General features: G+C 60.7%; 1 protein-coding gene and 1 pseudogene across 4 annotated transcripts in view; one reads left to right on the forward strand and one right to left on the reverse strand.

The window, feature by feature from the left end:
- The window catches only part of CSNK1D (casein kinase 1 delta), a 31,672-nt gene that overhangs the window by 8,095 nt on the left and 4,158 nt on the right, over positions 1-19,419 (reverse strand). For all 4 annotated transcript variants that reach the window (XM_036222714.1, XM_036222715.1, XM_016132969.2 and 1 more), the window contains exons 2-8: positions 16,803-16,913; positions 4,780-4,928; positions 4,210-4,438; positions 3,514-3,684; positions 2,958-3,106; positions 1,074-1,245; positions 498-637 (exon numbers count right to left, since the gene is read on the reverse strand). In XM_036222714.1, coding sequence (XP_036078607.1) covers positions 498-637; positions 1,074-1,245; positions 2,958-3,106; positions 3,514-3,684; positions 4,210-4,438; positions 4,780-4,928; positions 16,803-16,913 — 1,121 coding nt within the window. The remainder of the gene's footprint in view (positions 1-497; positions 638-1,073; positions 1,246-2,957; positions 3,107-3,513; positions 3,685-4,209; positions 4,439-4,779; positions 4,929-16,802; positions 16,914-19,419) is intronic.
- LOC118604786 lies at positions 3,777-3,895 on the forward strand (annotated as a pseudogene).

Here is a 19,419-nt window from a genome sequence, read left to right on the forward strand (position 1 = left end):
CGGACGGGGCGTCAGGTGGTCCCCGCGCCCCGCACGTCGCCAGGCCCCGGGCCGCAGGCTTCCGTGCACACTGCGCTCCCCCGCCCCCCGGCACAGGCTCTGCCTGGCCCGTGAGAACGTGGACGAGGCCCCCGGCGTGGTGTGGCGTGGCGTGGTGAGGCGAGTCTGCAGGAAGGACGCTGGGCCCCCAAGGCCAGGTGGGCCTGGGCAGCAGGCGCGGAGGCCCGCACTCCACCCGGCACGGTGAGGAGGCGAGCCCTGGCCCCACGGAGCTTCCCTCCGAGGCTTGCAGCCAAGGGGGCAGACAGCAGCCACGGGACAACGAATCTCACCAGTTAAACCCTCAAAGAAGGGGGAGAGAGAGAGGGAGAGAGGGAAGAAACTCTTCAAATCCCTCGGCCCGCTCTGCTGGGCCCCGTCAGACCAGCCCAGACGCAGGGAGAGGCCTGAGCTGGGTCCTGCCCTCGGTGAGCGGGGCGCCTGCGCGACCTGCGTACCTGTGAGGTGGACATGCGGGAGGTATCTTGCCGGCCCGTGAGATCGGACGAGGAGATGTTGACGGGGGCGCCGCGGTGCAGCCTCATGCTCACTTTCCGCTCTCTCTCCACGCCGGACACGGGCCGAGGAGACGTGTTAGCTGCCGGGGCGGGAGACGGCGACCGTGAGGCGGGGCGCGCAGCCGTGCGGCACCAGGTGGCGGGGGTGGGGGGCCTGCACCGTCAGGCCCAGCGCGGCCGAGGCCTTCCGGGCGCCCACAGGCTGCTTGCGCCCCGCCACCCGGCCGGCGCCCGAGGGCAGGGCTCACGAAGCTCCCAGAAACACCAGGCACGTGTTCCTGTGGGCGGGGGCCCGAGAGGCTCCCGGGGCGCATGTGTCGTGAGAAGCCACAGTGGCAAAGTGCTCGTGGAGCCCACGGGACGGCTGCTCCACGGCCCGCCCTCCTTGGGAACGACCACAAGCAGCGGGAGGCCCGGGGAGCTGCCCCTCCCCTCAGGCCACACGGCACGAGCGAGCAGAGCAGCCGCCACGCACACGACCCCCACGGCCCACTGCCGGGCGCCGGGGGGACTCACCGGTGTGCGAGGTAGGGGTGAGGGGCGTGGGAGGAGCCACTTCCTGTGTCCCCCGCAGCCGGCCCGAGGCGGTGGAAGGGAGGCCGCGGGTGGCTGGGTTTCGGGAGTGTCTCAGCCGCTCCTCGCGGTCTCGGCGTTCCCGCTCCGCATCGTCGGTGGCCCGGCTGGCGCCCTGAGGAGGGAGGAACCAGGACTGAGCGGGCTGCGATAGCCCAGGGCCCGGGCTGTCCCTGCGGCCTGAGACCCCCAGGGGCATCTGGGACCAGCGCCCGCGACCCCGTCTGTCACCGAGCCGCTCCTCCCTGCAGGACGGCGCACCCCGAGCACCACGGCGCCAGGGTCTTCGCCGCCTCCGGGCTCCCATCGCGGGCGGGGCAGGGCGGCCTCTCCTCTGCTGTCACCCACCCAGGGACAGGGTGTCGTCCTGGAGTCAGAGGCTGGCCCAACGTGGTGATGGTCAAGGGTCTGAGAAGCCGGCGCGGAGGCCGAGGCGGCCCCAGGGAGGACATGGTGTGGGCACACACCGCGGCGGGGAGGCCGGCAGCCACGTCTGTCCTGGGGGGCGCGTGGTGGGCCCCGGCACCATCGGGCACCCCCACTCAGTCAGAAGCGGCTGTCGGACACTAGGTGTCACTGGTCCCGCTGCGACACCCACACACTGACGCTTACACACAAAGCCTCGGCACCGTCGGGCAGGAGGCTGCAACCTGCGGCCCGCAGACAAATGCGGCCGTGGCCGCTCCTGCCGGCGGGCTTCCCGGCACAGCGTGGCTCGCGCACGTGCGCGTGGCCCACGGTGGCTGTCCAGCTGTGTCACGGAGCTGGGTGGCAGCATCCCTGCAGACTGCAAAGCCAAATGACTCAGCCCGGCCCTTCAGGGAAGGTGTGCCGGGCCCCGGTGAGGGGGGCGTGCCGGAACGAGCAGCCCGGCGCGGCTCTGGCTGGACACCGATGTCCAGACGCGGGCCACCTGCAGTGCCAGCCCCAGGGCCCTCTCCTCCCAGCACTGGCTGGGTCCGGTCAAGCTGGCTCACTGGCTGGTCCCACACGCAGGGAGGCTGCAGCCACCCCGCCCCGGCCCTGCACCTCATGGGGTGAGCGTATGAGGCTTCCGGCTTGGCACCCTCTGAAAAACAGACTCTGCTCCTCAGTCAGGCTCTGTCACCCTAGAAAGGTTCCCATCTCTGTCTCCAGCTCAGAACTAAGCAGAGCGAGCTTGTGGCGGAAGTGGGAGACCTGGACCAGCGGGCACCCCACGGGGCACTGAGGGCTGATGAGCCACGGTGTCGGCTCGGAATGGGCAGCCCGTCCCAGCGGGACAAGGGCATGCTCGAGCCCCACCCCCCGCCCCAAGTGAGCGTGAGAACTTGACGAGCAAGGTGCGTAAGAGGACACAGAGCGCCAGTGTGGCTCGTCACGCGCCACAGTCAGACTGCACGCCCAGCACCCACCACAGAGGCTGGGTGGGGGTCAGGCAAAGCCTCGGCTCCTGCCCACGGACACGCCGGCACCCTGCCGCCTGGCCCCGGTCACAAGCATGGCACTCTTGGGGTTGACAACACTGGCAAACGGTCCTTCAACTACCGAGGACTGAGAGCTCAGGTCTGGCAGACCTGCGCTTCAGACGCGCTCCCCGGGGCCTCTGTGGCCCTCACCGTGCTACCGGCCAAGGGGCCACCCATCGCCTGCATGCCTGCCTTGGCTTTCCTGGCCGCCCAGAGCCTCGCCGTCAGGGGGACCCCTCAGGCCCCAGCCCTGCCTGGAACACCGCAGCCAACATGCCTCCAATCCAAACGCAAGCCCGGCCCGCCTGCTCGTCAGAGACGCGGCCTCCTGGACCGGGCCCCACGCGCGCACCCCGCAGCTGGGGCTGGCGGCACTTACGAACTTGAGCATGTTCCAGTCGAACACGTAGTCGTAGGAGAAGCCCTGGCGGTGGAACAGGTTCCTGAACAGCTGCCGCAGGTATGAGTAGTCTGGCTTGTCGTCAAAACGCAATGAACGGCAGAAGTTCAGGTACGTGGCAAACTCGGCTGCGAAACGAGAAGCTTGGTGTTGACCAGCGAGCCACACGCTGGGGACCGCCCTGCGGCCTGTGAGCGCCACAGCGCACCAGCCACTGCCACCCGGGGTCTGGGGGGTCAGACGCAGAAGGTCAGGCACCAGTGACGACGCGGATCCCCAGAGCACTGCGCAGCACCGTCCACGGCAGCTGCCCCAGGGGCAGCCCCCAGGGCGAGGGAGACGTCCCTGAGCCGTGGCTCCTGACGGGGCTGACGCACAGGCCCCCAGCCACCGTGCACCTTCCTGAGCACGAGCGCCTGGGGCTGGGGGGCCCTGAGAGCCAGACTCCGGGCGGCTGGTCCGGATCGCCTCCCAGCACCCCGGAGGCACTGGGCGGCACGCCCGCCCTGCACAGCGGGGCCCGGAGGACACTCACAGGGGTAGCCTTTGCACAGCACCTCGATGGGGGTGGACATCTTCTTCTCGCTGATCCGCTCGTACTTCTGTCTCTTGGTGGCGGCCTTCAGCCCCTGCCAGGGCAGAGAGCCCAGGTTGAAGTACATGAGCACGTAGCCCAGAGACTCCAGGTCATCCCTTCGAGATTGTTCTGGAAAGGGAAAGGGAAATGGATCGAGGAGGGTGCACGGTACTTGCAGCAGCAAGCGCTTATCGTGGAAATGAACTTCAAAAATCGCAGAAGTCTGTGGCCACGCCACCCTGAGCACGACCGATCCCGTCCGATCTCGGAAGCTAAGCGGGGTGGGGCCTGGTTAGTGCTTGGATGGCAGACCACCCGGGAAGACCAGGTGCTGTGAGTGTTTAAAAAAGGAATCACAGAGATGTACACTTGAGCCTTCTGTTTCACCAGAGGTGGCCCAGATATGCCGTTAGGAAACTTCAACACCCCACGAGTGACACTACTGCCACAGCGGTCAGACAGCGCCTTCACTCACCCGCCCCCTCTGCACCTCAAAGTAACGTTTCCACGGTCCCCGCAGCCCGCTTCTGCCACGAAGATCTGACGACGGCCTCCCCCCGAAACGTGCCGCCCATGCCCAGGCCCCCAAGGGGCTGGCCTTTCCGAGCCGAGACGGACACGGCCCGGGCAGCCTCGGTCAGCACCCCGGCTCACCGATTCCGAGGTGCGTGTTGATGGAGGCGTACCGCGCGGTGCCGGTGAGGTTCTTGTTCTCGCGGTACGGGATGTGCTGGTGGGTGCGGGCGTCCCGGTACTTCTTGGCCAGGCCGAAGTCGATGATGTACACCAGGTTGCCCTTCTTCCCCAGCCCCATGAGAAAGTTGTCTGGCTTCACGTCGCGGTGGATGAAGTTCTTGGAGTGAATGTACTCGATCCGACTAATCTGCGGGCAGAGCGGGGGCCGCGTCAGCCCTGGACAGCGAGCCTGGGGCTGCGCCCCCTGCGCCCGTCGGCCAGTCCCTCGACACAGGGAGGGGACACTGAGCCGACCACCCTCAGCCCCTCCACGGGCTTCGCATGGCCCCCCCGCGGGTGCTCCCGGGGGTGGACGGCTGTGGCCGAGAGCGCCAGCCAACGCCGGTCTGCGCCAGCCGCAGACCCGTGAGCGCACTGTGCCGTGCCGAAGGCGGCTCGCCCCCGCGTGGCCCTCTGGGCCGTCACGTGTGGGCCGTGCCCGTCTCCGCCCGCGCAGCGCCGGACCGAGGGCGGACGACTGGCTCTCACCATCTGGTCGGCCAGCAGCAGGACGGTTTTGAGGCTGAATTTCCTCGAGCAGAAGTTGAAGAGGTCTTCCAGGCTCGGTCCCAAGAGCTCCATCACCATGACGTTGTAGTCCCCCTCGGCCCCGCACCACCGGATGGTGGGGATGCCCACTGCAAGAGACCGCGGGGCGCGAGCTCAGCTCGTGCGCGCCAGGGGGCGGGCTGCGGCAGGAGACCGCGGCACCCGTGCTCGCACCCCGTGACGACCCACGAGACGAGCGCCTGCTTTCTGACAGGGCCCGGTGGGCAGCAGTCGGAAGTGACTCAAGGTGAACACAGGGCACGAGGCGCACAGGACAGAGAAGGCGGCGACCGGGCAGAGGAACACAATGGGAAAGCAGAGGCCCCTACGACTGCCGTGCTCTGTTAGTGTGGCACGTCTGTCACAATGCGTGCAGTGGGGGCGCTGGCGTGGCCGAGGCTGCGCTGCCCGTCCCGCAGACACGGCCCCTCCGGCCGTGCGGGGCACAGTGTGGCGAGGACAACGAACCTCCGCGTCTCCGGTCTGCGCCGCGGCTGCGCCAGGCTCACTGCTTTCCCAGAGCCCGCCCTTCCCGCCACGGAGGACTGCGGGGCGCGGGGGGAGGACTGGGGACTGTGGGACGCGGGGGGCCTGAGGAGACTGTGGGACGCGGGGGGACTGAGGGGGCCGCGGGGGGGACTGAGGGGGCCGTGGGGCGCAGGGGGACTGAGGGGACTGTGGGAGGCGGGGGGCCTGAGGGGGCTGCGGGGCGTGGGGGGGGCTGAGGGGGCCGCGGGGCGCGGGGGGCACTGAGGGGGCCGCGGGGCGCGGGGGGGGCACGTCACGCTGGCTCTGTCGCCCCGCAGGGCGTCACTCCGTCTTGCACTCACGGTCTCACACGTGCGTGCGGGGTGCGTACAGTCCACCCTCGGGCACGGGCGTGTCTTCGGCCGTCACACACACTCACCCTCACTCACTGACTCACCCAGAGCCGCTTTCGGTACCTTTTTTTTCTCTCTTACGTGGTATTTCTGCCATTTTTCCTGTTAGATACAGCATGTCACAGCGGCCTACAGCGCCCGGCGCCGTGCCGTGCGGGCCGGCAGCCTGGAGAAGCGGCTGGACCACGCGGCCCAGCGAGCGGCTGGCCACAGCAACAGATGCGCGCCAGTCACTCCGCGACGTCCCCACGACAACCACCAACCCCAAACGGAGCATTTCTCAGGACGTACCCATGTCATTACGTGATCCGTGACTATACAAAAGCGCAGACGTTTTTAGCATAGCTTTACAGTAAGTTTTGCCACCATTAAAACAACTCTTTCGTTTTTAAAATTTAATATTTAAAAAACTGTATCTTACAGGAGAACAAACTGAACACCTAAGTTCTAAAGCGTAACGTGGCAAAGGCCTGTAGCCGCCCCTAGACCTTGGCAGTCCTCAGAATCGCACTGACTCTGACCCCCACCCCCCACTCCTGTGCGCCCCAGATAAGGACGACGGGGAGTCAGCATCTCCCTGCTTCTAACCGAGCGTGCGCACTGTGCGACACTCCGCTCAGAGAACACACTGCGCTGGCCTAGTCTGTCACCCTGCTGCTCAGGGCTGATTTTCCCGTCACCAACGGGGAAGCATATTCTTACGTGTGTCCACTGGCGCAAATTCTGACCGTCGAATCCCCGTTCGTGTCTGTTCGCCCTACGGACACGCCCAGAAACACAGCGTGCACGCGGCCTCGCCGCACGGGACAGTGAACGCCCCCCTGCCGACGAGGGCGCCGGCCGGCGTCGCGTCAGGGCCCGCGCTGCACCGGCACCCCCCTCGCCTCTCCGCGGGACCCCTCTCACGTATTTACCAGCCGTACGTACGTCCTCTTCTCTCAAACGTCTATCATGCTTTTGCCAGTTTTTTCTATGAAGATGCCTTTTCTCTATTTTACAGCAGTTCTTTATCAATTCTGGATAATGAACTATCACTACTTTAAGTGAGACAAATACCTTCTCATCTAATGGCATGTTCTTATTTTTTTTTGGAGTCTTTTGATGAGATGCTAAACTCTAACAAACAGAAACATATCAATCTTCTCCTTTATGAGTAAGCTTTTTGGTACATGATGTGAGAAACCCATCCTGTACTCAGAATCACTTTTTCTTTTAAAAGTTCCAACGTTATGTTACTTCGACTTCCAGCCAAGATGGAGCAACAGGGACCCCACTGACCCTCACATCTGCAACATCCCAGAAAAGGTAACAAAATACAGGAGCTACACAAAGATGCTGCTTCCGGGATAAGGAGCGACAGATGCTGCTGACACCTGAAAGGCAGGAGCTGCCTGGTGCAGCCCAGTCCTGCCCGGTGCAGCTCAGTCCTGCCCGGTCCTGCCCGGTGCAGCTCAGTCCTGCCCGGTCCTGCCTGGTGCAGCTCAGTCCTACCCAGTCCTGCCCAGTCCTGCCCGGTGCAGCTCGGTCCTGCCCAGTCCTGCCCGGTGCAGCTCAGTCCTGCCTGGTCCTGCCCAGTCCTGCCCGGTGCAGCTCAGTCCTGCCCGGTGCAGCCCAGTCCAGCCCGGTCCTGCCCAGTCCTGCCCAGTGCAGCCCAGTGCAGCTCGATCCTGCCTCAAGTGTCGGCAGAAAGGCAGGAACTGAACTCGCGAAAGTGCCGAGGGAGAATCTGAGCAACAGCACAATACCCAGCATGCGCGAGGGTAAAATTCAGTGACTGGCACCCAGAGATGACCAGGGATGCAAAGCAGCAGAAATGTGATCCCAACGGAGAACAGTCGGTCAACAGAGGCTGACTCAGACGTCAGAATTAGCAGAGAAAGGCAGTAACAGTTATCATAAATTGTAACCATTCCGCGTCACAGCCAGCCAACAGCACGGCACGGGCGGGACGTACGTGAAAGCCCCAGATCTGACTGTGGGAGCTGGAGGCAGCAACGGCTGGGTGCAGACACACTGCGTGGGGTCGACGGCAGGTCAGACGCTGCAGAAGACAAGACTCGTGAGCCTGAAGGCGCAGCACAAGGAACCAGTGCGGAAGCCGACGAGCGCTTCAGTCAGCTGTGGGCAACTTGAAGGGCCCTGACACATCTGTAACTGGAGCCCCGGGACCGAGGTCACAGTGGAGTAGATGGATGAAAAAGTAGAGCCACAGATCCAAGAAGCCCAACACTCCCCGAGGACGGGAACCAGGGACACAGCACGCTCGCGCCCGAGGCTCCCCTCGCTCACCACTGGGGACAGAGGGACCCGCAGGGAAGTGGCCAGAGGGCGTGTCGTGCACAGAGCAACAAGGAGGGTGACTGCGACCTCCCGTCAGAAACTCGGCGCAGAGCACAGTGCTGGGACAGCTTCCGAGCGCTCAGAAAAAGCCGACAGACCGTTCCAGTACAGGCTGCAAACCCCGGCACAGCGGAGACAGATGGAGACGCTGTCAGACGTAAAAGCTGAGGAACCCATCGCCGGCGGCCCTGACGGACAGAGGGCGGGGACGCTGCACGGACGTCGGGGCCCACGGCAGCACACGCGGAAGAGATGGCTGTGTCAGGAGAAACGTGACGCAGGGCCTGGGAGGTGCACAGGTCGACACGCACAACGGCGTCACACGGCTGGGGTGGGAGGGACGGGGACGCGCCCCCGTAAGGTCCTGCTGCTCCACACGAAGTGCCAGCACCACCCGAGGGGAGGCTGACAGGCGAGGGTGACTGACGGGCCCTAACTCAACCCCTCGAGCAATGAGAGGGGTGGCAATAAGCCGACGGGAGCTGATCATGAGAAGAATCATTCAGTTTAAGAAAGTATTTGATTAATCCGAACGATGGCCAAAAAAAAGGAGGAAAAAACGCAACAAAAACCGCCAGCAAGACGAGACTCAAACCTACCCCACCGTCAGTCACATCAAACATAGATGCAGTAGGTGGCTGGCAGGCCCTGCGGCTGGGAGGGCCACCCCGGCCGACTTCACCGCAGTCCAGCCCTCACAAACGATCAACTTCCTACGCCACAGCATCCACGCTGTAACGAAAATGAAGGGATTTGAGGAAGGCACATGTTTCAGATTTGACAGAAAGACCGACCCCACACGCTGCCTGCAACAGGCACCCTTCAGACACAAATGGGTCTCAAGGCCACACCAATGTCAGAGCTCAGGACGCCATGTGAGCCCAGGATGCAGAAGAGGGTATCTCCAGAGACCTAGCAGTCATTCCACAGTGACAAAGCCATCAATTCATCAAGAGAACATAAGTCTAAACACTTACGGAGCTACCAAGGACTTCAAAGCACACGAGGCAAAACTGCCAGGAGAGAGAACTTCATCTGGGCCTGGGGGCCTGGGCGACCCCTCTCAACAGAACGGCCTCCGCCAGCATGCACTGGCATCGGCCAGGACGCGCACAGAACAGGTCTCAACACAGTTAAAAGGACTCACGGTATATAAAGCATGTGCTCAGAGAACAGTGGAATTCAATTAGAAGTAAATAATGTAGAGCTCTGAAAAATTCTGATATTTGGAAGCCAAATAATACACTTCAAAACTACCATGGATCAAAGGAAGAAATCGAAAGGATGACTGGAAAGCATGTGGAACTAAACGAAAATGGAAACCGTGTCTCAGGATTTGCGAGGCGCCACTCCAGCTGCACTGAACGCCTGTAGCGGAAAAGACAGAGCAACGATCCCAGCTTCCATCTTCAGAAAATAGGACATTAAACCCAGAGTAAGAAGAAACAAAAGATCACAGTAGAAATTAGTGAAGTCGCAAGCAGAAAACTTACTGAGACCATAAACTGGTTAAGAACTCGAATTTTTGACACACCTCTATTCAGACAGAGCAGGAAAGAGAGAAGGCACGAATCGCCAGTATCAAGAATGAGGGGCTATAACGACATTCTACAAACGTTAAGCTGCTAACGAGAAAATTCTGTTCACAGGTTTGCGCTAATAATTGCAATACCTTAGATAAAACGGACACGTTTCTTGAAAGACACACACTGTCGGAGCCCTCGGGTCCTGCAGGCGGGAAGGGGAGACGGTCTGCCGCCGGGGAACGCAGGCTGCTGTTTCTCAGAGGCAGCGCACCCACCCACGTCTGATTCAGCCATTCCACCCCGAGTTGCTTACTCAAGAGAAAAGGAAAGAAACGTCCACACAGGTGTCCCACGGAGGCCCACAGCAGCTTTGTTCCGGCTGCCGGAGACCTGGACCCAACCCCGATGTCTGTGCACAGGCGGGGGATGGACACTGCCCCGCCCACATGGGGTGCTGCTGAGCAACGCAGAGGGGCCACGGATGCGGCTCAAAGGGGAACATGACGGCTCTGCTCCCGTATGTGAAACTCTGGAAGATGCGCACTAATCCCATGACCGGTGAGTGGTGACCTGGGGCCAGAGGGACTGACTACAAAGGGAGACTCAAACTTAACGGGTGATGGACACGTTACCTACCTTGATTACTGTGATGGGTTCATGAGGGTGAAGATACAGCAAAACTTACCACACTGTACACCTAAAACACGTGCTTTACTACATAGTGACTTTTTATTTACTTAAAATTTGTCTTAGTTTCAAGTACACCGTACATTGGTTAGACATCTATATAGCTCCTAAAATGATCCCAATTGCTCCCTCCATCCCAACCCTCCACCTAGCCATCATATTAATGCTAACTGCATTCCCTCTGCCGTGCTCCCCATCCCCGTGACCATCCATCGGCTACTAATTTGTACTTCTTTAACCCTGCATCCCATTCTCCCAGCCCCCCAAACCTCCCTCCCCTCTTGTCTGTCACCAAATTGTCCACTATATTTGTGAGTCTGTTTTTGATTTTTTATTTCTTAGATTCCTCATGTAGGTGGAATCACACAGGTTATCCTTCTCTGTCTGACTTAAATACCTTCCGGGTCCATCAAAGCGATACTTTTTTCCCTCCTCTTCCGTTCAGTCTCTTAATCTGAAGTGAGTCTCTCACAAGCAGCGCGTAGGGGTCTTGTTTTCCTTTCTGCTCACCCACTCTATCTTTTAGTTGGAGCACTTAATTCTTTTCCATTTGAGGTACTTATTGGTAGGAATGCAGTTGCTACCATTCTTTATTCCTGTTTTTGACACATGCTTTTTCTTCTTGAAGTCTCTCCAACATTTCCTGTAATAATGGCCTGGTGGTGATAAATTCCTTTATTTCTTGCTGGGAAGCTCTTCATACATCCTTCAACTCTACATGATACCTTTGCTGGATAAAGTATCCTTGGTTGTAGATCCTGGGTCTTCATTCTATCGAAAATTTTTTGCCAAGCCCTTCTGTCCAACATAGTTTCTTTTGAAAAATCAGCTGCCAGTCTTATGGGTGTTCCCTTATAAATAATTATGTTTCTCTCTGACTGCTTTTAATATTCTTTGCATTTAACCTTTGGCACTGGATTATGTGTCTTGGCGTGGGCCTCCTTCCCCCGATGTTTGGGATCCTCCGCGCTTCCTGGGGCTTTGCGTCCACTTCCTTCACCAGGTGAGGGACGTTTTCCATCGTCATTTCTTCACACGGCTGTTCAACATCTTGATTTACTTTGATCAGACAGATATCTGGACCCTTAATAGTGTCCTACATCCTCCTTAAATTATGTTTATAGTCTTGGCATCTTACCTCTTGCCATTCTGATTGCGTGTCCTTGGCCTTCTCGTCCTCTAGACAGGGCATTTGATCCTTTTTGTTATGCACTGTTTATTCCGTTTAATGTTACTTCTCATCTCAGATAATGTGTTCTTCATTGCAGACTGGTTCCCTTTTATAATTTCCATTTCCATTTTTATGTTTTTTATCTTTGTTGAAGTTCTCACTGAATTTATCTACACTTCCCCAAAACACTGACTTTTAAGAACAAAAACATTTTCCCGTTCTGCTCCCCACATTGAGCTCCTTCCTCCATCTGGAAGTGGGTTTCCGGATGAGGCAGGATGCCCACCATCCCTGGCCCACATGCTCCCAAGGCCTTCCCCATCTCTGCGTGCAGCTAACACAGGCCTGGGGTCAACGTTCGCCCAGACCGCACGGCGATGTGCTAAAGACTAGCACAGCCCACGTGTCTCCCCACCCGATGTCCCAAAACCATCCTTCGTAGCTTCTCCCCACCGACCCAGGGTCTAATCTGGGAACATGTTTAAGCCTAGAAGGTTGTTGAAGCTTTCAGCACAGAGAGATTTGGGGAGTTCAGGTAATTTTGCAGGATGGTCTTCGGTTTGACTCACCCGATTGTGGAGTCTGACCACTTATCAGATACGATCTGCCAGGTCTCTTCACCAAAGGGTACTTTTCTGTTATTAATAAGTTGTCTACGGAGGAAGCTTTGCAGGTAGCATCAAGACCTCGTCTCCTGAGTTTGCATGTATTGATGATTCCTGCCTGAACCAATCAATAAAGTGGCAATTTTCCATCTCCGATGGTTCCTTCTGCACTTTTCTGTGGAACTTGACTGTGTGAAGCTCAGTTGTGGATCTGTGAATTTGCCTCCCCCTCCCATGTGCCATGATAATCCATTACTAATTTTGAGGTTCTCATCACCCCAATGTGGCCGACACGTGCCCTTCCAAGCTTGCTCCAGGCAGAGTGAAAAGGCTGGGCATGAGGCCAGTCTGATGGACCACGCACGAGCCCGAGGACATCTCCCGGCGGCTGAGCAGGGTTTTCCACCGCTGGCCACCCTGCGACCTGCTCTTGAGAGAGGGTGCTGAACTGTCCCGGACGACAGAATAAGGGGACGAGCCCGCCCCACCACTGGGCACACGTCCTGAGGTAGCTGCCCCTGGGCCCCACAGGCAGATGTCACTGGCTGTACAAACGACGCGTCCTGCAGGCTCTTTCCCGGGCGTACACACGCTGGCTGCGGCTCTGCGCGCTTCTGCCCCGTGAGCAGGCACCTCAGGGAGCAGCCGCGAGGGGCGCGCCCCCCACGGAGCCGCCTTCCAGCTGAGGAGCCAGATCCTCTTGACGCCCCTCCACTGACAAGAAATCATGGGAGCCAAGGTTCTCAGCAGGTGGCCCCACAGTGTGATCTCCCACGGGGGAGGAGAGGCCAGCCGAGGCACAGGCCGGCCTAGGGCGTTCGCGGGCCGACACAGGGCCGGCCCGGACCTCCAACCAGGGCTCACGCTCGCGTCACGTACCGGAACCTTTGCCGGCACGGGCCAGGGCAGCCAACACCACAGGCTCGGGAGCGCTTGTGAAACCTGCTAGCTGGCCAGCACAGGCCTTGAGGACACCCCTGCGCCCGGCCCAAGCTGCCAGGGCGGCTGTATGAAGTACAAAGTCCTTAAGCGTGACCAGTGCTGGGCCTTCCCGTCCAGCCTTCCTCCAGAGGGACCACGGTGCGGCCGCGGGCGGTGCCCTGCAGCTGCAGCAAAGGGGCTGGTCTGCACGCTGGGACTCACGCGTCGAGACAGGACAAAGGCAGCGGAGCACAGGGCGTCGTCTGTCTGACCCCGGGTGCGTGCAGCCCCAACTGCTGGCCCCTTCGCCTCCCCCCCCCACCTGCTGTTCGTCAGGGCTCTGCAGGACTGTGCGAGCTGCTGATGTGGTGACTGACCACTAGGTGGCCCAACTGACATAATATAATGTGTTCTTTATTCTCCATGTTTTTGTGGGGTTTGTTTACCAACTTCTCTTTCTACTGACAAAAAAATAGCCACATCTTTGACAAAAGGTTCTGTACCAGGTAAAGGCCCTAAAGGACAGGCCTGGGGCCCTCCTGAAGCTGGGGTCCTGAGACCCCCTTTCAGATCCTTGACCCCTACCCTACCCTACCCTACCCTACTCCCTCCTCTACCCCCTACTCCCCAAGAAAAAGACCCCGCACCCATACATTTGCTCTGTGGGGTGTCTCCATAGCTCTTAAATAACATGTGCAAAAATCTGAAGAAGCTAGAGAAGTTCCATCCCTTGTTCCCAACCGGAGTCAAGACCATCCCTTGATGTGACTGACGCCACATGCACTGCTGACTCTAGATGGAGCAAGCCTACCTGGCTCTCTAATCCTGGTGGGGGGGGGTTCCACGTAGAAAGTGGGGTCAGGAGACCAAGGGAGGGAAGCTGAGCCATCTCCATGTCACTCAGGAACCGCTGTGCAGTGGTTTGTCGATGTGGCTATAGGGTTAACAGGTAACACACGAATGGCACTCCATGGTCACCGCTGGGCACCGCGGCTGCGTGACAACCTCAACTGATGTATGTGTGTGGGGGGAGCCTAAGCTCCTGCTCTGTCCCAGATCCCTCCCCATCACTGTGAACCACAGGAAACGGGGCCCCGGCCCCCAGCACCCCACGCCTGGCGCAACAGTCTAACGCTTCGCCCAGCGGGGCCGGCACTTCCCTCCCTCGCGTTGTCACTGTGGAACGCACACACTGACCCTTTTCCCCGGGAAAATACAATGAATAAAAGTTATTGATACTGAAAGGGAAAAAAGAATTACATTTTGTAACTGTTGCTGGTGTAATGAGATGAACTGGCTTTCTATTCTGACCTTGAGCCAGCTCTCCCACTGAGCTTCTGGGCTTCCTGGATAGGAAATCAGATCACACACTCGTTAAGTTTCATTTCTTCCTTTTCCACCCTTATGCTTTAAATCCGCACCTTGGCCTCTGCGCCAGCCAGGACAGCCCAGGCATGCTGAGGAGTCACAGCCAGGCTGGTCTGCGCGGGGGTGGGGGCAAACCTGGGCGACCGCCTTGGCGTCCGCCCCTGCGAGCCAAGCCCCTGTCCGCAGTCCGGCACACACCGCACGCGGCCCTGGCCTGGAGGCTCCTCCGAGAGCACGTAGCTCCGCAGCGGGGCTAGCTGCGGACATGGGCATGGCCGGGCAGCACAGGAAGCCCGCTCCCTCCCACAAACCTGCATTTTTATGACGCCGAAGGGCCCGCGTGGAGGAGACGTGGCGTGGGGCGGGTGAACACCTGAGTCTTGTTGCCGTGGTGTCAGGGGCAAACGTGGCGAGAGCGAGGGGAGAGGGGCTCCTGGTCCCCGCAGACGGTGGCAAGCCAGCACTCAGGCCCCGTCCACCGGGAGCACACACCTGCTGTGTGGCAGTGACCTGGAAGGTGTGCCGTGCAGGCAGAGATCTGTGTCCTTTGAGAAGTTTCACAGGCACCAGTGCCTCAGGTGCCCCCTTCAGGACAGGAGACCGATGACGCCCACTCAGGACTTCTGTGGCAGCGAACGCACCCGTGTGTGGAAAGCTGCTTTCACAACACTTACAACCAACTTGTCCCCCTGGGTCTTGCACCAGGCACGACGACGCCACCATCACCTGGGCAGTGGCCCAGGTGACCCTGTGTCACAAGCTACATAAACAGTGCAAGCTACCAGGCTTTGAGCCTTCTTCCACAATGCCATCGGCATCTGCCACCTGCAAGGAAGCCCAGAACTCGGCAGAAAGAGAGGAGCCCGAGCTGCTGGCTGTCCCTCAATAGCAATGGAGCGGCCGTGCCCCCATGGGGATAGGACGCAGAGGCGGGCAGGCGGCGGAACCGGGACTCCCTGGCGCGGCGGACTCCTACGCCCTCCCTACCGGCCAGAGTGCGCTCCACTCCAGCGGGCACAGCCTGTTCCCCGACCTACGGACCCTCGCGTCCTGCCAGCGCCCACCAGCGGGCGCCTGTGTGTGTGCGGGGCGGCCAGACAGGGAGGCGGTTTCCCACGGGAAGACCAGGAAAGTGCTGCTCCACGCGGAGCTGCAGCGGGGAGCGGGGACCAGGGGGCCGGGCGCCGCACACGGGCCGTCAGCAGTGTCGACGCGGCTCCGAGCCTCCCTCCTGCGGCAGGTGCTCCCGGCACCGTGTTCTGAGCAGAGTAGTCCCCACGGCGAATAGTCTAGGCTGCCTTGCCTGTGCCCTCTGGGGATCGGGGGAGGTCGGGGACGGCTGGCTCTGCCCGCACTGCCTTGGGCACCCCAGCTTCGGTCCTCAGATGCTGCTCCTTAACACAACACAGCCTGTAAGCCGGGTGGTTCCACTCAACCTCAGCGCCAGGCTCCTCCACGAAGGCCGCATCCGAGTTGCCTCACTCTACTCATCACCACCTTAAGAGCTGTGCCCGAGAAGCCTGCCCCGTGCCGAGGGCCACCGCAGGGCCAGCTCCACTGACCTCTCCCCGGGGACGACAGGGGCTGAGATATTTTCACCCCGTGTGCTGGTCCATGGCCTCTCTTGTCCCACAAAATGCAGGATGAGATGCACTGGACACCCCCCCGCAAGGGTCCCGCGGGGCCGTCTGCGTGGCCCATGGCGCGTGTGCCACAGAGACGCGCCAGCTGCAGCAGCGGCACAGAGGCCTCGCGCTCGCGCAGGGGACATGTTGGGAACTCTGAGGACGAGCTCTCCGCGGGGCTCCCGACAGGGCGCCAAGGAGGCGGCAGCGCGGCCCCCGCTCCTAGGGAGCCCCAGCACGCAGCAGCGGCACGAACTCACCCGCCATCGCACTGCAGGGTCTTCACACCTCCAAGCCCCCCAACAAAACTCCCTCCTGCTCCCGTAGAGAAAGTATTTTCGAGTCCAGAAAGCTCTAGAAGCTGGACCCTGAGGTCGGGATAGGCACCCTCAGGCACCCGTAGGCCCGAGGGGAGGATGTGGTACAGAAACGGAACAGGAACCGAGCTGGACGGGGTCCCAGACGGCGCTGAGTTCAAACCGCCTGCTCCGTTCAGAAAAGCCTGAAGGACTCCCCCAGCGCCATGAGCACAGCACGCAGCCCAGGGCGGCACACAGGACCCCCGGCAGAGCGGGAACATCAGAGTCCACACAAACCCCAAGTTGAGAGATGCTGCTGCATAAGACGGAGCTAAGGAAGGTGGTGCTCACACACAAAGCGTAAACTTATGTTTCTTGGGGCGTAAGGCCCTCTGCAGGCCCCCCGACGGGCTCTGTGGGAGCCGCGCGGGGCTGGGGGCCTGGGCAGTGCCCTCCCTTCCCCCACAGGAAGCAGGTGGACTCACCCCGCCCCCACCCCGGGCAGAAACAGCAGGTGCCGCCACCAGGTCGAGGCCATACCTCCTCCCTGCATCATCTTGTAGATCTTGCTCTCGATGTGGAGCTGAGGGTGTTTGGTTTTGACACATTCGAGCTTGATGGCGACTTCTTCTCCTGCAGCGATGTCCGTACCTGGGCAGAGAGTCATAAGCATTAGTCATCTGGTGTCCACCGCCTAACCCCGTGTCACAACACGCTGAGGAGCAGGAGGCTGGCTGCCTGAGTCTGCCGAGGACCGGATGACAGACGCCCTCCGCCCCCGGCATGAGACAGTGTCGGGGGTCGGCAATCCCCGCAGAAAGTCATCCTCGGTTCACTTTCCAAAACAGCAAGCATTCGACGCGCACAGAAAGATCTAGAGTGGCACTCCACCACCGCTTCCCTATGTGCCCACGCGGATGACGTCGCTAGGGGACCCAGAGACAGGCTTCCCCATCTCTTCCGGTCTGAACCTCCCTACACACCCTGCTGCCGGCCCGAGTGGCTGCGTGTTCCCGGTCACTTACGTGTGGGCCCCATCCCCCACGCTGCAGACGGGCCTCTCCCTAGGGGGAGGGCCTCCGTCCACCCGGCCTGGAGGGTGGAGCTACACAAAGGTCTCAGCGGTCGGGTGCTTCTCCAGCGGGCTTGCCTGCCATAGCCAGCAGCAGGCATCACTGCTAACCCAGCGCGGGCCAGGCCCAGGGACGCCTGGGGGGTTCGGCCAGCCTCTTCCTTCCTGGGCAACAGGGCGGCCTGTGTGTCTCTTACTGACACTAGGCCAGAAGGGTGGCCTGTTTTCAAAGCCCTAACTAATGTGACATGTACCTGTCACATTAAAACTGGCTGATACCTCCCGATTATCAGCCATGAGTTTAAAGACGAAATTAGAGTTTGTCTAAAAATGTTGTATCTCTGCTTCACTCCACTCGAGAACTGCAGCGTGACGGCCAGCACCGCCCAGGCTCCACACACAAGTGCTCCTGCGTCCCCGCCTGGCCCAGAGCTGACCGCAGGACTGCGGCAGAGACGTGGTGCGGGTCTCCCCTGGGCCCGCCACGCACAGGTACTAGTCCTCCCCGACGCGCGGTTCCCGGCGGAGGAAGGCATCATGCTGGCCCCAGCAGCCCAGAGAGGGCCCGGGACCTTCTCTTCCTTGCGAGACTGCGGGGCTGGGCCAGTCCTCGGTGACTCAGTTCCCCTTGCCACTGAAGATGAGCTGGGAGTTCTGCAGTGTGTTTTACCAGGGGGCCGCGAAGAACAGGTGGGTGGTCACAACGCACCTCAAGATCCCCAAACGAGAGGCAAAGCAAGGTCAGCAGGCAGCAGAACGAGCAGCCTGCTCATGTCCACGTGCAGGAAGTGGCCAAGAATCCCAGAGAGAGCTGCCTCCTCTGTCTGCTCAGACGGCTGCATGAGATGCAGCCACTTCTAGCGAGCCTGGGCCCCAAACCAGCCCCCAGTGCCGAGTTCCATGGGAAGGGCCGCCATCCAGTCCTGCCAGCGACCACTCCAGGGTATAGGGCTTCACTGTCCCCAGCCCGACACAGACAGGTGACACGTTCTGTTCTTCCTGCGGCCGGGACAATCTATCTAGTTACAAGAGCGGCGTCTTCACCGCAGAATTTACTGTGCAAGTGAAAAATGAGCTCGGACTTCCTGTGAGGACCTGGACTCTGAGCTGAACTCGCCAGCCCAGGAGAGGCGGGTGACTCATGCCACTGGTTACATCAGCAACTCCGTTCGGCCCAAAGCTGACTGTACAGCCTCCAGCAAGAGCCCTGCTGTTCCTCCAGCTGTGTCGGCACTGCCGCCCCAGCCGGGCCGCAGGCCCTCGGGGCAGACGGCCTGGGAACACCACTGGGACCAGCACCTTCGACAACGCAGAGCACAATTCCAGCTAAACTCCACTGTGGCTGAGAAAACCAACGAAGAACAGTGACCCCTGCAAAAGGGACAGTCTGGGAGAGAAATGACCCCAGGCAACTCTGCAGCACAATATGAATCCTCCTGTCATAGTGCCAGCCTCCCCCGGGGTCACACCTGCCACAGAGCCGGGCTCCCCCGGGGTCACACCTGCCACAGAGCCGGGCTCCCCCGGGGTCACACCAGCCACAAGCCGGGCTCCCCTGGGGTCACACTAGCCACAGAGCCGGGCTCCCCTGGGGTCACACCTGCCACAGAGCCGGGCTCCCCTGGGGTCACACCAGCCACAGAGCCGGGCTCCCCCGGGGTCACACCAGCCACAAGCCGGGCTCCCCCGGGGTCACACTAAGAACAAAGCCGGGCTCAGCCGGGGTCACACTAAGAACAAAGCCGGGCTCCCCCAGGGTCACACCTGCCACAAAGCCGGGCTCCCCCAGGGTCACACCTGCCACAAAGCCGGGCTCCCCCAGGGTCACACCTGCCACAGAGCCGGGCTCCCCCGGGGTCACGCCTGCCACAGCGCTGGGATCCCCCGGGGTCAGAGACGTGAAGGTCGCCCTGAGTCTGATGATGTGAGAACAGGCTGGTCGTGGACTGTCTGCCACACACACCTGAGGGTAGCACACGCTGCAGGCCCCGCCCCTGGGAGGCCCTCGCCCCCTGGGGGGAGTGCTGAGCAGCAGAGCTGGAAGGTCCCTGCATCCTGGGGAAAGCAAACATCAGAAGCCACAGA

Source organism: Rousettus aegyptiacus, unplaced genomic scaffold (assembly GCF_014176215.1).
Source record: "Rousettus aegyptiacus isolate mRouAeg1 unplaced genomic scaffold, mRouAeg1.p scaffold_m13_p_6, whole genome shotgun sequence".
In the NCBI taxonomy this organism is placed as follows: domain Eukaryota; kingdom Metazoa; phylum Chordata; class Mammalia; order Chiroptera; family Pteropodidae; genus Rousettus; species Rousettus aegyptiacus.